At 42.8% G+C, this 16,310-nt stretch overlaps 1 protein-coding gene across 2 annotated transcripts in view; it reads left to right on the top strand.

Annotated features, from left to right (window-relative positions):
• The window catches only part of LOC116841983 (neuroligin-1-like), a 50,982-nt gene that overhangs the window by 5,046 nt on the left and 29,626 nt on the right, over positions 1-16,310 (top strand). For both annotated transcript variants that reach the window (XM_032810591.1, XM_032810592.1), the window contains exon 2: positions 2,430-4,061. In XM_032810591.1, coding sequence (XP_032666482.1) covers positions 3,242-4,061 — 820 coding nt within the window. In that variant the 5' untranslated portion in view covers positions 2,430-3,241. The remainder of the gene's footprint in view (positions 1-2,429; positions 4,062-16,310) is intronic.

The following is a 16,310-nucleotide window of genomic DNA, read 5'->3' as shown; positions in this document are numbered from 1 at the left end:
AGAGAGAGAGAGAGAGAGAGAGAGTATAGTTTACCTCAACTTGGAAATTGGAAATTCTCGCATAGTTACGGCTGAATGCTATCGGATTTCGCGTTATTCGAGCAGCTTGAGCAACTCGTTCGAATCAAAGTACATCGTCATCGCGATTAATTAGGTTTTGTCGGGGTAACGTGGCGCCGGGTGCGATTCGATTTTTCATTACGGCACACCGGCAATGTACATTAATTACCGATTTATCGCGGGTAAATTTCAAGTCCGGGCATTCGCCGAATTCCCGAAAATTCAGCCCGAAGGATCGATGCATACATCTGCATATTAATGCGCAATCTGAACGGTTAAATTCGCGCCACTACTGCCGCGAGATCGCTTCTCGCCGCAATAATATATGTAAATACAGGTCGCTGCGGCACCACGGGCCGCGATTTCGACTCTACTTCTCATCTCGGTTGCTTTACAGCGAATGAAATAAGAGAATGGCGCTCCTGAGATTGCGAGGAGCTTGCGATCTGAAGAAAGATGGAGCTAAAATCGAAACGTTCTCCTCGGTATATGTGCGCAAATAGTGGAACTGATTATGGAATACCTTTCTTCAAATCAATCTGATTACGACATAAAAGCATCTTTCAACTTTATACACGGAGAAAATTGTTACGGATGCTACAACTACATTCTCTGTTGTTGGAAAGAAATTTATACCGATTTAAGTTAAGTAAGTTTTGCATTAAAAATTGCTATTGTTGCTATAGTCTCATCTATGTAGTCTTCACAGCCATAGTTCTCATGATATGTAATGTTCAATTATAATATATTTTATTTTCTTCCAATATATTTTCAAATCAATGGAATTAAAATATTGTCATATAAAATAAATCATCGGAAAATACCTATTCAGCAATTATCAATATTAGTCGCCTCAACCGAAAGTATTTTGCTATTTCTTTGTTGCGGTCTGCAGAACGAGTACTGTGGTTGAAAGATCTGTAGGGTTTGGTTACGCTATACAGCACTGAGAATTCCACTCAAACACGTATGAATACGTGCCTAGCAAACAAGGTCAGTGTGTACCACTTACGGAGTACCATGGCTTTTACGACGCTTTTATATGTATGGGCAAAAAATATTTTGTCGCTGTCATATTTAGTCAAGTGACATGTCCCAGTGTTTTTTTCCGTGTAGAAACATTGAGAGATGTGTTATTTATAAGGTTCGATAAAAAGAAAATATCTCTCCATCTCTATTTTATTGTATTTTTAATACTAACAAAAAAAAACTAAAAAATGAGAAAATCTAGGGGTCGAAAAAATGTGAAAGTAATATTAATCATTAAAAAAATTCAAGGAATGTCAGAATACAGTGCCTTATAAAAGAAATTACAGGTCCTCAAGTCAGAGATAGGACACAGTCCGCCATTTGTAGGGAGCAAATGAATGAGTGAGTGAAGGAAAAGCTGCAGTGTGCTTTGTCATTTCAGTCTTACAGCTTCTCTCTCACTCCTACTCACATCACCCCCCTAGATGGCGGACAGGATGTAGACCAATCAGGAATCATGCTTTGTCCTAACTCTGACTAAAGGAACTTTCTGGCCATGAGATTATGTGTCTTGATTGACCCACTATTTTTTATCAAAATCATATTCAAATCACAATAGTCTCACGAACTTTATATTTTAACAACACGAATATAAAAGATAAACGTTTCAGAAAAATTAAATAATATTTCTTTATACATGAAACGTCAAAGTAATATATACTAAAAAAATAGTACATACTAAAAGAGTGTTTCCAGAACCTGACAGAGCAACAAATTTCCCACAACCCTCCTCCTGACAACCACCCTCCATCTCCCTGCTTCATCAAAGACCTTTGAATATCATTGCCTATTTCATAATCAGTTCCTCTATTGATTTACGCAGTCACGTAAAGTATGACGAACGTAGAGATAGAATCCGTACGTGCCCGATGGCAAGACATAAGAATGGACAGCCTCGAAAAGATGTAGGTCCAAAGCGTTCGAAATTCGCCGGATGGAAACAATTGCATCGCAAGGGGTGAGACAATGGGGTGCGAGAGGGACGCCGTCATTGGGATGCGTACGTTTCACGCACGATTGTCCCTTTGGAAGTATATTGAGCATACGTTTCTTTTTTTTTCCTCCTTTTTCGGCTCACCGAGCAGACAACGGCGGCGGCTCCCGCGCCATTTGTTCTCGGGACAACATCTGCGTTCTTGGGTGTTTTGCGGAATTTCGGAATGTGTAAACGGCGGAAACTCGCGTGGGGCGCGCTTATATAAATTTATGGCGCTCGCGTGACTACACCGACTGGAGTTAGTTAGGCGAGGCGCGCGTACAGCACAGTCGGATCCGCGAATTCGTAATCAGAGAAGCCGCTGCGCTAACGAGCCGCCCTTTCGGCCCCAACGTTGTTGCAGCGTGTTGCGGCGTGCGAGCGTGAACGCAAAGCGAGAGTCGACAAAGCGACGACGACGACGACGACGACGACGACGACGACGACGACTAGCCCGGAGGGAGCGCGCGAATCTATGATCCTTCTGCTGCTCCTGCTGCTTGGCCGGGCGAATCAGGTCGCAGGCCGTTTACGCTGAGTGCTCCGCCGAGAACTCGGCAGCGCCGCGCGGGGAGGGTGTTCCGTGCCATCGTAGCCCGAGGTGCCGATGATTCCGTCAGGATTCCTCGCTGCCGACGACTCGAGCTCGTCGTCGATCGTCACCAGAGCGTCGTGTGTGCGCGCCTGCCGATCGCGCGTTACGACGATCACCAGCTGTCGCCGGCTTGGCAGCTCAGCGTCGCGGGCAACGCATGCACCTGATGATGGAAGTGAGAGCTCGCTCGGAGCCGATCAGCAGCAGAGCGATAGCAACGAGTCGCTACTTTGAATTCGAGCCGGCGGGGGAGCGAAGGCCGCTCGGAGGGAGTGAGACCGGAGGTGGCGGCAAGCTGTATCGGAAGCGGGAGTGGGTGGTCGACGACGACGGGTGTATAAGGGTGGCGACGGCGGCGGCGGCGGTGGCGGCGGCGGCGGCGGCGGCGGCGGCGGTAGCGGCAGCGGTGGTGCGGAAAAGGGCGCAGGGGAGCGGCGAGCGCAAAAAAGCGTCGGCGACGTTGGTGAGCGAGGAGGGAAGAGAGCGGAAGTCGAAAGAAGCGGAAGAAGCGGGTCGTCCATCGGCAGGAGGGCCCCACAGATGCGGGGCCCGAAGGGGCCAGTCCGCGGCGGCGTGACGCGATGCGGACGTCCTCCTCCTCTTTGCCGAGGAAGAGGAAGAGGAAAGACCTCTCGCCTCTCGACACCGTCCTCCTTACCGGTTGGCAGCCGTCAGCTAGATATGTCGCTCGACAACGGCGTTCCCCGCGACTCGACGTTACCGTATCGCAACGGACGGGGCACGACATCCTCCGCAGAGGACGAGACCGGGGTTCCTCGGGGTGGCGCGAGGTGCTCCTCGGCAAGACGTCGCAGGCTCGTCAGACGCGCGACGTTCTCAGCGAACGGTGCCGAGAGCGACGCAGGTGGCAAGGAGACGAAGACGAGACGGAGAAACGACGCGTTGGTGAAGGACAAAGTGCGAAGGAGGACACCGCGATCCTCAGCGCGACTAAGGGGTGCGTCGGCGGGGTCTCGCACGACGCCGGCATCGCCAGGAGCGTGCTCCTGTTGGCGCTGCTCTGCGTCCAGTGCTGCCTGGCGACTACCGAGGCCCTCGCCGGCACTCAGAAGTATTGCACCCGCACGGTTAAGACCCGGTACGGCACCCTCCGCGGCGTCGAGGCCAGATCGTCGACGGCCGTCGAGACTTACTACGGCGTACCGTACGCGACACCGCCTCTCGGCGCGCTGCGGTACATGCCGCCGGTTACCCCGACACCGTGGCGCGGCACGAAGTTCGCTGACACGATGCCGCCGGCCTGCCCGCAGCGGCCGCCGGAACCGGACGCGAGTCTACCGCGCCGGAGACGCGCCTACCTCGAGAGACTGGCGCCCATATTGGCCAACCAAAGCGAAGACTGCCTGTATATGAACCTCTACGTGCCGAAACCTCCTCACGGTAAGTTAGAGAAAGTCGATCTGATCCCCCTTGATCTTTTTCTTATTTCCCATTTGAGTCGCGTGACTTCCTAATATACGAAGACCTCGTGCCTGGCCCGTGAGAGACCGATTTTGAAATAACGGAAGTAATATCCCAGATAGACAGTTGTGCAAGGTGTTGCACTTACATATAGGTCAGAGCACGGGTTGCGTCTCCGTTTTGCTGGCAGGCACGTGTAGTTGTCAGCGGCAGAGTTCACTTGGCGGAATGCTCTCACTTGCGCGCTTTTTTCCTACGAAGTTTAAGTTCCAAGTAAGAGCATTCCGCCAAGGTCTATTGAGACTGCGCGCATGATTACGCGCACCTATCACCGAAATGCATAAGTAACACCTCGTACTGATCTGTATGTAAATGCAATATTCTATACGTAAATTTGGCAGCAACTTTGCTAGTCAATTTGTAAAGGTTACATCCCTTATGAATGGTTTGTGTGGCACTTATATTTATTACACAGAATGACGGAAGCGAAATGCAAAAGAAAAACGTCAAAGAAATGGTCAAAATTCGCTGAAAATAATATGTCATGCAAAATGTGATATGGAAATCAGAGAATAACTTTTAGTATTGCTTGCTGCATCAAAATAACAGAACTTATATCAGTTAAATAATAGGAAAAAGGGCTAATTCGAGTTCAAGCACAGGATTAATAGTGCTATGTACCATATGGGTAAAACCTTCCTTGTGTTAGGAAATAGAGCAATATTTATTGAACTTGAATACTCAATATAAATAATCAAACGTTTCGGCTCAATCTTCTTCGGTGATATAAAAAACTCAAGGTTTACAAAACGATCGCATTACAAGTAAAAGAATTAATTAAAGACCTTAATAAAAATGACATGAATGTTATTCGCAGTATTATAGCTGACAAGACCGTTACTCGACTAATATTAAGAAGTTCAAATTAATACTAGGAAGTAGCCGTCATAACTATAAAAAAACCATAAAATAAAATAAAAATAGGTAAGATTAAAATATAATGAATAATTAAAACGGTCAATATAAATTACCTTTGTTGAGCTCGGCTAAAAGTGAAACGATCCTGTCAACGATAAGAACTTTAATCATTGTATGACGTAAAGAGTGCAGCTAAACGGATATTGAGTATGTTCCCTCAATCTAGTTAGAGAAATAAGGGGTTGAAATAGATACCAAATGAAAAATCTCGTTGAGCTGAAAACAAATATACAAATTTCATTTTGCATCGGTTTTCTGTCCCAAAGATATAGGATTTCAAAGGTTCCAAATTTTAAACAGTTTTTAATTTTAAAAATATGAAAATGCTGGAATTGTGCGGCGTATAAGAGGACTCTTTTGGATGCTTATGACTTCTATTTTCCAATGGATAAAAAATTGCAGTCAAAATATCAATAAAGAAACCGGAAATCCAAGTGTCTTAATTGAATTTTTTGTACTTCCAGTTGGTTTTTGATTACATTACATTACTGTTATTATCACTAACATTACAGTAGAATGTAATAAAAAAATAGTTTTATCGACCATAATTTATAATAATTACTGCTTTGTGTAATTATAGTTGCAAGTACTAAACATTTTTTCTCAGCGATCTGCTCGAATTTAAATTTGCACATTGCATTTTAGTGATTGTGACTACGACGATTGTGAATACGGCGAGCAACGAAGTATTACAAAGAACTTTGCCCATTTTGGATTATTAATGAATCGCATATTGGTCGATAGAGGATGGATGGACTATTAATGTAACATTAATGATTACATGACAGTAATGAAAATATCACTCATCGATTCCTCGTATACAAAAACAATGTAACATTTAACATTTTCAAAAATGTCAACTATACGTGACAATATATTGCAAAATCAAACTACCATAACTAGGAAAGGAGCTTAAGGTTTTTCAGTATGAGAAAAAGTTACTCACACGCTGTCTTGTTAAAATTAATAGTATAACACCGTATATCGCTTTGCGAGAAAATACGCGAAGGGGATGGAGACATCTTTCCTGGCGGGATCGAGGGGGATCGACGAGCTTCGAAGCGCGCGAGTTGTTCGTTTCGTCGTCGCAGGTCGATTTGGCAAAACTTGTTTCCAGTTCACTCGATCGTGAGAGAGAAGCGTTCTAAGTTCGAAATAAAATCGCGAGCACGAAATACGCGCGAAACAGCTACAACTCGCGGCGCAACGCGACGCGACGCATCGGTCGGAAAACACCGGTCGGTGCGCCGTGTGTGCGATCGCGCTATCAAACGTGAAACTCCTCGCGGAAACATAAATCGAGCTCTTCGTACCTTTTCGGGGCGAAGTTCGCTGACGGCCATCGCCGCGAGACTCTGTTTCGAAACATGTGCCGTCCAATTTTAGAGAGATTGCCCAACTTCGCCGAGAGCGTAACGCCGGCCCGGCCATCGCGACGGCGAGGCCGGGCGCAATTTCATTCTGTGATAATCTGATTATCGATACGTTCGGGAATGCAGCCCGGTGGTGCGCTTGCGACACATGACAATGACATCGCGCTCGTATAATTCCGCGCGACAAGTAGGCGTGTACGCGCGCTCGCAAACTCTTTCCGATCGGCTGCGCGCGATCTCGTTGAACTCGCGGAGTTTTTCGAATGAGGCGACGCCTCCGCCGAAATTACGTTAGCCGCGCGACGTCGCGAGCTGCGGCGAGATCTATCGCCGAATCTGTCACTGGATCTATCGTTGGTTCTAACGCATCCACACTGAGAGGAAGAAATATTTGATCTAACTGAAATTATAGTTATTTCCTCGCCCCAACCATATTTTTTGCTTGTTTTAACGTAACAGGAATAATATGCGTATAAAGTTATTATCACTAACATTACAGTAGAATGTAATGAAAAAATAGTTTTATCGACCATAATTTATAATAATTACTGCTTTGTGTAATTATAGTTGCAAGTACTAAACATTTTTTCTCAGCGATCTGCTCGAATTTAAATTTGCACATTGCATTTTAGTGATTGTGACTACGACGATTGTGAATACGGCGAGCAACGAGGTATTACAAAGAACTTTGCCCATTTTGGATTATTAATTAATCGCATACTGGTCGATAGAGGATGGATGGACTATTGAAAATCTAATATTTGTTATAATATTTGTCGGAAAGGCCGCCGGGATCGGCAAAGTCGTCTACTCTCTAAATTTCAAAGTTACTCTATAAAAGTAAGAAGTCACTCCATTTCGAGTGAGATTTCGCTTCAAGAAATTTAGAGTGCAAGAAGTTAAGTTCCCTCATCTGACGATTCTAATGAGTAAAAAGTCGCGCTAAGTACCGAGATTCTTCCAATGTTTCAGAGTGTCTCTAAACAGCGTTGACCTGGAAGAATGTGTCTGTGAAACATTTGAATCCTCTAATAATGTAACTTTTAGCTACTCTCTAGATTTCTCAGAGGGAAATTTCTCTCGAGGAGTGAAGTGATCACTGAGCCACACGGATTTGAGTGATTTTTCATTTATATAGAGTGAATTCTTCACTTCGAATCAATATTTTCATTCGAAACTGAAGAATGAATCTGATGTATTCCATCGTCACAAGAACATATTCACTCCAACAGATAGAAACATTCGCTCATATGGAGTCCATTTCAATCTTGAATAAAACATTCACTCCTGCGATTTCGAGTGACAGTATCTTCACTTTTGTTTTGAATGAAAATACCGCCACTTTTCACTTTTTGAGTGAGATTCCACTCTAAGAAATTTAGATAATAAGTTCCGTTATATTAGACCGCGATGGGTCTAAAACCAATATAAAAATAGGCAAGGTTCTTTTTAGCGAACAAACTCCGTTTGCAGGGAGAATGCGTGTCTGTTAGTCCAGCATTTTTATCGTCAAGATAGTGTATAAAGTGTAGAGAGAATGCAGAAAAATTGCGAGATAGTGACTGCAATTTGTTTCGTTAGCAAATGTTTCTGGCAGGTTGTTAAAGCTAATTCCACCACTTAATACGACGTGCGTCAGTGAGGGTAGACGGAGAGAGAGAGAGAGAGGAGGGGGGAGAGGAAGAGGAAAAGAGAGGGAGAGAGGAGAGGGGGCGAAAAATATCGCGCTTCGCAGCAAGAGATGATATGGCGATTTTAGTGGCCGCGATTTCGCGCTGTCGCGATGCCAGAGCTTCCTCCACAAGAAAACTACTCCGCGCTTCCACTTTTTCACCCTGGCCTCCCTTACCCTCCTGCCCCTCGTCATCTTTTCTCCCGACTCTTAGCGCGGGGATAGCGAGCGGATGTTCGCAACAAAAGGACGGATCGATCGGTTCATGGAGACGCTTTACTGATTGTGAGTACAGAGGGAAAGAAAGAAAGAAAGAGAGGGACTTTCAGATGGAGCGTAAACGCGAACTGATGTACAGCTCTGAGATGCGAGAACCAGCGACGCGAAAGAGAATATCCTGCGATAAATTCGCGACAGGAATTCGATCGGATCGTATTCTTCGTCGGGCGAAGGAGGTCTCTTAATTTTCAGCCGCATATGAATCCTTAACGCTTGTCTCATTTCCCCGACCATTTAACTCGAATACTCTTCGCAGAGAAAGAAGATTGGTTGAATTAAGGCAATGCCAAAGTGGATGACAAACTCCAAAAATGTCTGCATTATCGAGTCAGCAATCTCTATTGTTTCTTTTATTTTATTTATATTTGTAGAATATATATATTCTAATATTAAATTTATAGTCATTCCATCGACTGTTTCATTATTACGCCATCAATTATAAATGAACATTTGTTCATTTGTAAGAATGTATATTCCATAAATATAAAAAAATAAAGTGAAAAGAAACGGTAGAGAATTCGTTCTCCGAATTCTAACGACTCTCGTCGTATTCGCGTTCCCACAGTATTTAACACTTCTAGAGCCGATTGTTCTAACTTTTTAGTAAAGGACCGTCTATAAAGGGAGTAAGATATGGCTATAAGAAGCAAGAGTAAGAAAATGACTAATCACGGTCGATTATTCTTCTCACATTTGATTGTGATTAGTCAATTTCTTACTCTTACTTCCATACTTTACTCCCATTGTAGACGGTGCTTAAGTTAACTGATAGTTTAATCATATCTGCATTTGTCTAAGTTGAAAGAGAAACAAAGATAGACATATGATTTAACCATCAGTTAACTCACCAAGAAGTTGGAAAAACTGCTCCTTGCACACATAAAAAAAGAGAAAATATCCGTAAGATACAGGACTCGCATCCGAGTCTTCAGCGTGAGAGTTTAGACGCCTCCCTCTGTGTGCCTGCAAATCACTGGAATTAATTCAACAGTATGAATATTTGCAGTGCGTATACATTTGCATTAAACCTTAAGAATTATTTTCTCTGCAAATTTTGAAAATTACCTCGAATGGCTTTGCGAAACTTTATTGGACGAGAAGACTACTCATGAAAAATTTGTTACCAAAATCAATGAGTCAGAGTAATATTCCCTTGTCAGTAGACCCCGGCGGAATGCTCTCTTGCGCGCTTTCTTTCCTGTGAAGTTTACGTTCCAAGTGAGAGCATTTCGCCAAGGCCTACTGAGACCGCGTTCAACTACGCGCATCTGCCAGCAAAACGAATAGGCAACCCATCCTATTGGCTTGTGTGTAAGTTCAACCCTGTACAAGTTGCAGAACTTTTATATCGGACAGATATTTACGCTAACTGACAGCTCGATATTTCAATTTTGAAATTCTTTTATCATTTTCGTCACATATTGAACAACGTTCCAATTCGTTTCTGTAAGTATTTTCATTGTGTAAAAGCGTTTACAATTCTGTATATTTACATTTCTGTAATTGCAGACGTAAACTTTGCGGAAAAGGGTCAGTGGTTTGCCGGTAAAGTTTTAAAGTATGGCGTCCTCTTAATGTGAAGGAACATCCGGTTCTTAAGAACCAAATTTGGTTCATAAGAGCTAGCAATTTTGTTTCCTTCCACCGAAATGCATTTAATCGCGTCATTGTCACGTTAATTGAACAAAACTTTTTTTCTCCGTGGGGGAGAAAAAGTGTAGCCGTCCAAATTTTCATTAAAGAACTTCGTGGAACTTCTTGAAACGCGCTCGCCGCGAAATCTCCTTCGCGGGAAAAGGAGCGCGCGATATCGTGTACATATTGACAAACGGATATCAAGCTCTTTAACGTAAATCGATGCATGTTTATCGGTCCGACGTGAAATTAATTAAAACTGAAATTGCGCGAGAAGGCAAGCTCGCTGAAGTTTCTATAAAACACGATTGCGCAGAGATAGCGCACGTACGACGAGACATTCGCGTACGATATGCATATGTGTGTGTGTGTGTGTGTGTGTGTACGCGGAAAAATCCGCGGATTTTCCATTTTGTTCCATGGGATTTTTCGTAGAGCCTCTATTATACTGTCGAATAAAAAGTCGTAACTACCCGACGTTTCAGCCGGATTAAAGAGAACGATCCGTCGTTGCTTCCTTCGCTTTCGCATGGAATCCTCTCGCTACTTTTACTGAAGCGAGCACTTTTTCTCGCGACTTCCCCGCGCTTGTCTCGCCGATGCATAGGGCAGCCGTCGCTACTCTCGCCACTGTCGTCAGGATCACCATTACTACCACCACCACCGGTATCAGCACTCGTAAGGAGCTTAGTTTCCGATCTTCCATCTCTGGATATCATCGCGGAAAATTCAGACCAAGATCCAAGCTCCTTCAACGATCGCGTTCGCCACTGGAACATGTTATTAAATCCCTGTTTGCGAGTGTAATTTCGGTAAGCTTAGACCACGATCGAAGAAACATCACGTGAATATCGGTTGGCAATGTCAAAGGCCCATCAAGAGGCATAAAAGTTCAATATAGGTACGACGAATTTAGAGGGAGAAAAAGAGCGATAGGAAGATCACGAGTAATTCGAACAATTTCGTGATTTTGCTCCCAACCTTGTAAAATGGTAAAATGGAGAAGGGAGAGAACGACATGGACGGTAGACAAAGGGTGATTTCGCAGTTAAAAAGCGCGAGCTCGTTTGCATTTAGAAACCTCGATCTCGTATTAAAAGTGCAATCCACAAAACATAACTGGAATAAAGGTTCGTTTGAAATGAAATACGAGAACCAGGTTACGTAGATTGTGTAAAAAGGAATGCGTAATACATCGTATATCACATGGAATTCGTGCTTATTTTAGTAATATTGCATTTATCTGGCAGATTGAGAGCTCTTTCGTCTCGGATCACCGCCCCAATATTACTTTTATGGTTATATCCTCGTCTGTTATTACGTAACGGCGACAAAAGCGCGTAATTCTGGACTGTATTTCAGCCCTATATGCTTGTAATACAAACTCACAAGCCCAACCACGAAGTCATACTGCGTAAAAATAAATTGAGATTGCAATTTACCAACAATTTTCACGTCGATCTCATGTTTTATTTACTTAATATGCGAAATATTGGTTCTGCATGTTCAGATTAATAAGTACTATTGACCCACTTTTATGATACAACTACTCTATAAAAAATCTCTCTCTCTCTTTCTCTTTCTCACTCTCTCTCACCCTCTCAGTCAAATTTAATCGAATCGAGCTAAACAAACTCGATTTCAGGATCCTATATCGATGCATTAATTCACAAATATATTAAGCGATTCTTTCTTATAAAAATGTCGTGGAAAACCAGATTCGATAGTAAAATATAGAATAATTAATTATTTTCTGCAACAGATCAATTGCTGAGTTACTGGCGTTGCAGTAGTAACAATATCTAGTTGTTTCGACCAGAGTATGTTTATAAAAAAATGTCACTCCAGCCGATTTCTGGTTGTTACAATCGGATCAATTACATTGATGTAATCGATGTACCAAAGTAATTAAGTTATATCATCTGTATACATTATTATCGTACAAAGACAACTAGGGTGATGCAATTATGCTGCTCACAATAAAATGTATTATCGACGCTGAAGACGTCATTATATCATGTTTGCTGGAGCTTACACACTTCAAACAACTTTTAATTCAGGCTCTAAACCAAACTATTTATGATCGCTTTTATGATGCAATATAGATAAATCTCTAATTTCCCTAAAGTTTTTTATTACTTTTGAGATGTGCCCTTAACATGTCTGTGAACTGATGCGTGGGTGACTTTGTAATAAAAAGTGTAAATCGCGTTTAACATATTTTGAAGAAGGTCACTTAATGCATCGATAAATGCTGTGGACTAATTGCCCTAATTATTTCCGCGAAATTTTGGTGTTCCTTTAGTTTTTTGTTTGCGCAAAACAAACGAAAAATTTAGTTCAACGAGAGCAGACGATGCATTATTTATTATCCGATTCGCTTAATTTTTCAATTAGAGACGGAATTACTCGTGTTAGATTAATCTTCCACAGTAATTGATGGAAATCCCATATCGTACATACAACTGCACTTTTGTTTCGTGAATATTTCATCATTCGTGAATCACTACAGCCCGCAGTTCAAATTCCCCCGTCAGATTGTTGATCCGACTATATTTTTATTCAATTTCACTCGGTTGCAGTTTGTGCAGCGAAACTCTATGTGTAACCCTGATACTTACTTCTTTTTGCTTGACTTTTTTCCAGCGCATATTTGCACCCGCGTGATGTCAGCGCGAATATTTGCGAATATACGCGTTTTGTTTTCAATATCATTGTATACACTCACGTTTCGCATGTGCACGTTTTACACTCTAACCACTGTTTGTCCGCGTATCGGAAATTACACGACTGGCGGCGTTATTTTCCTTGACGTGACCATTCGCTGGAAAATTTGATATAGGGTGGTTTAATACAATACACCTTGGCGGTGGGTACACCTCTATACGCGGAAAGGCGCTCGCACGAGCTGTTGCTGAACATCGCGATCGTGTGAAAATAATATTTGGGACGGGCGTGGAGCGTCGCGAATTCATCCATCTGTTTCTCGATCGAGCCGCCGGCTTTGCGCGTATTCGCGTGCCTCGCGCGCGTGCATGAGGAATCCCCGTCTCGCTGCGAGGGATGAAAGAATAAAGCGCACTTTTATCTGGGAAATGATGAGAAACCAGCGCGGAGTCTCGCCCGCTCGCACAATGGCGAGGCGGATGCTGCATACGGTGGAAGAAATGAAGCGGGCGGGAGCCCGAGGTGCGCCGTAGTATTGGAAGGACAAGATAAAGCGACGACGAAAGGAGCTCCGCGCCGATAGAACGCTGTAAAGGAATGCAAGTGTAAGGATGCGTTGCATCCTCAATTCCGTAGTGCATTGCAGTCGATTATTCGATTCACGAGAGAGAACCTGCAAGCACCGCGGGAGTGAGGCGGCCTCGTATCAGATCGACTCTCTCTGCTCGTCTGGCTGCTTCGACGTTGATCTAGGAGCGATCGGCACGATAATGAAGAGGACCCCAAGAAGTTGTCGCCTGGACGCCCATCACGATCGCGCCAATTGATTCTTTCGCGCGCCGATATCGCATCGCATCCATAGCGATTGGATGTTGATTGTTACTCGCGCCCGAGGCGCCGACTTGCAAAAACGTTTATTAGAATTCCAATTCGATTGTACGGGTTCTTCGATCGCGCTCGCGTTTCTTGGCGAGGGAGCCTGCAGAGATTTCGTCAAGATGAAGGATCGGATATTTATGTGATTGCGTTTTTACAAGACGGTGTGCAGACCGCCTGAAAATTAATCTTAGTCTGACATTCATGCGCACTGAGAAAGAACTCCCAGAGCCAAAGCACGTTTGATGATTGAAATAGATCGAGTAATTACCGTTACAAATCATTCTTCATCATTTGTCTTTTAGCCCTTTCGGAACCATGGGAAATATTTTTCCGCGATATTTTTTTCTAATTTAGTAGCGAATTCATAATGAACGACAGTTTCTTTTTGGCATAATGTGAAAACGGAACGCATTTATCGCGATTTTTAAACTGGCAACAAATCTGAGCTGTCAAAATAAATCGACGGCGATTGCAAATTTTTTTCCTTTTTGCATTTTTCATTTAGTTTATCTTATAATAAACTATAAAAAACGATGAAACACTTTCTTTCTCTTTCGGTTACCTTATGCACCTGTAAGGGTTAACAGACATACATTGCCTGAGATACAAATCATATTATTTGGATGTACAACATTTTTTCCAAGTACAACTTATAATATCGGTAACAAATATAACGGCAAGCGTAAACGTTTTGTTCGAGAAGAAATGAAACTCTCGCGTCGCGATAGTCCGTGCGAGCTTGCCAATTACTGCTGCCAAGCCTAGTCAGAGCGAGATAATTACTGTTAGGTGATGCGTGTGTACGTGAAATATTGCGGCACAAAAAATGAGTGGTTGCGAAGAAATAGATCCAGTATTTATGTAATGCATTGCTATTTTTTTCCCAAATTCTTGCGAAATGAAATTATTGATATTTCTTTGTTAACACAATTGATTTGCTGAACGTCATTTCTAGCCTCTGCATTACTAGCAAATCAAATTTATAATTTGTTAAATCAACTACGCGGTAACATCTGTATTTATTACAGAAGTGTTGCTACAGCAGCAAGTTGAAAGCAACAAATAATTTGTTTCCATAACAGGAATTGTTTGCTGTTCTATATTACTGACCATTTGTTGCGGTTACTACATAGTATTTTGTTAAATTAGCAGAACTATTCTCCTCAGTGTGGGTCAAATCAATCTGGCCGAGGAAAGCAGAGTTCGTCCTATTGTTTCCTGCGTGCTTATTCGCTAAAATTGTTCAATTAATTCCTGAACACTCTCGAATCGCCAACAATATACAGCGTATTCCTATCGCAGCGGTTAAAATGACAGTTTTTGAGAAAATACGCACGGAAAAAAAGATTTGGTTGAATTAGCCAAATAACTGGTCGAATATGAACGATCCAGAACTTCCGATTGAAGTAACCCGAATTCTGTTTAAGTCAACCAAAAATCTCGTTAACTTAAACAGAATTCGGGTTACTTCAATCGGGATTTCTGGATCGTTCATATTCAACCAGATATTTGGTTAACTCAACCAAACTTTTTTTTCCATGCGCGATGCAGGAAAAGAATATTTATTCTCTTCAACTCTATCGAACCTCGATGGAAAATGCAAAATGCATCGTTATAAATTTGAATAATTTTCTTAAGAGATTACGAAACTGCAATTTTGACTGCTTTGGTAGTTTTAATTGTAATAACTGTTGTTCATGAAACAGTAGAGAATTCTCCTCTTCAGTGTGACTCGCGCTACTTGTTCACGAGAGTTTTTACTTTTAATTGTCATACACTCTCTGTACAGAGATTTCTGTTTTCGCCGGAATGAGGTATTAGGTATTTATGCGATTTAATTTTTTACTAGACGGTATGTAAAGCCACTGAGGAAAAGGCATTAAATGGAAAAGTTGGTGAGAAATGAATGTCGCTGCTTTCGCGACATCCGTCGTAATATAGAAGCCAATTAAGGGACACAGAGCGAGCTTTTTAACTTCGCGAGTTAAAATTCCTGTTGCGATAACGACTTTGCAACCTCTCGTTAAGACCACGCGATAACGACCTTTTCACATTAAGGGTGAACTTTGGTTGCTAATGTATGCTCGGTCGTTCAAAAAGATTTCCCGTTTCCGAATTCACGTGAACTACCTTATGAATTTATTGGTCCTCGAGTCTGCGTCTTCTCCCCACGTGTTATGTAATCACGTTGTACGCCGAGCACGAGTTAGAATTTAAAGCCTGCACGCGACTGTGCGACACGTTTCGCGCGAAACCGGAATTTCACTCGTTTCTTGTAATTTAAGATCGTAATGCTGTTCAATGTTACGAAATTCAACTTTGGAGAGAGAGAGAGAGAGAGAGAGAGAGAGGCGAGAAAAAAGAACATTGTAATACAAATCAGATGCATCTTCCTTGAAAATTCCAGCGAGTACGAAAGAAAAAGAAAGAAACGTGAAACTTCGCGCGAGTTACTGGGATAATATCTCTAATGGAAACTGTCGGGAAAAGTACATTTGCATGTCCAAAGTTTCGCCTTATCGATCGTATTTATTATCGCGCGTGAGGGAAGAATCGACTCGAATACACGGAATATCTAAAGTATGCGCGTAAGCGCCGTTGTGTCCTCGCGAGCTGAGATAGCGACGGTCGAGAGAATCCGAAGCGCTTCGATGTATCGCTATATTCACGCTCTCGTAAAAAACAGAGAGAGAGAGAGAGAGAGAGAGAGAGAGAGAGAGAGAGAGAGAGAGAGAGAGAGAGAGA

Source organism: Odontomachus brunneus, unplaced genomic scaffold (assembly GCF_010583005.1).
Source record: "Odontomachus brunneus isolate Ranch 3 - 2012 unplaced genomic scaffold, Obru_v1 Obru_scaffold_019, whole genome shotgun sequence".
In the NCBI taxonomy this organism is placed as follows: Eukaryota; Metazoa; Arthropoda; class Insecta; order Hymenoptera; family Formicidae; genus Odontomachus; species Odontomachus brunneus.
Note: the sequence above shows the minus strand (reverse complement) of the source record. Positions and strands in the feature narration are given on the sequence as shown.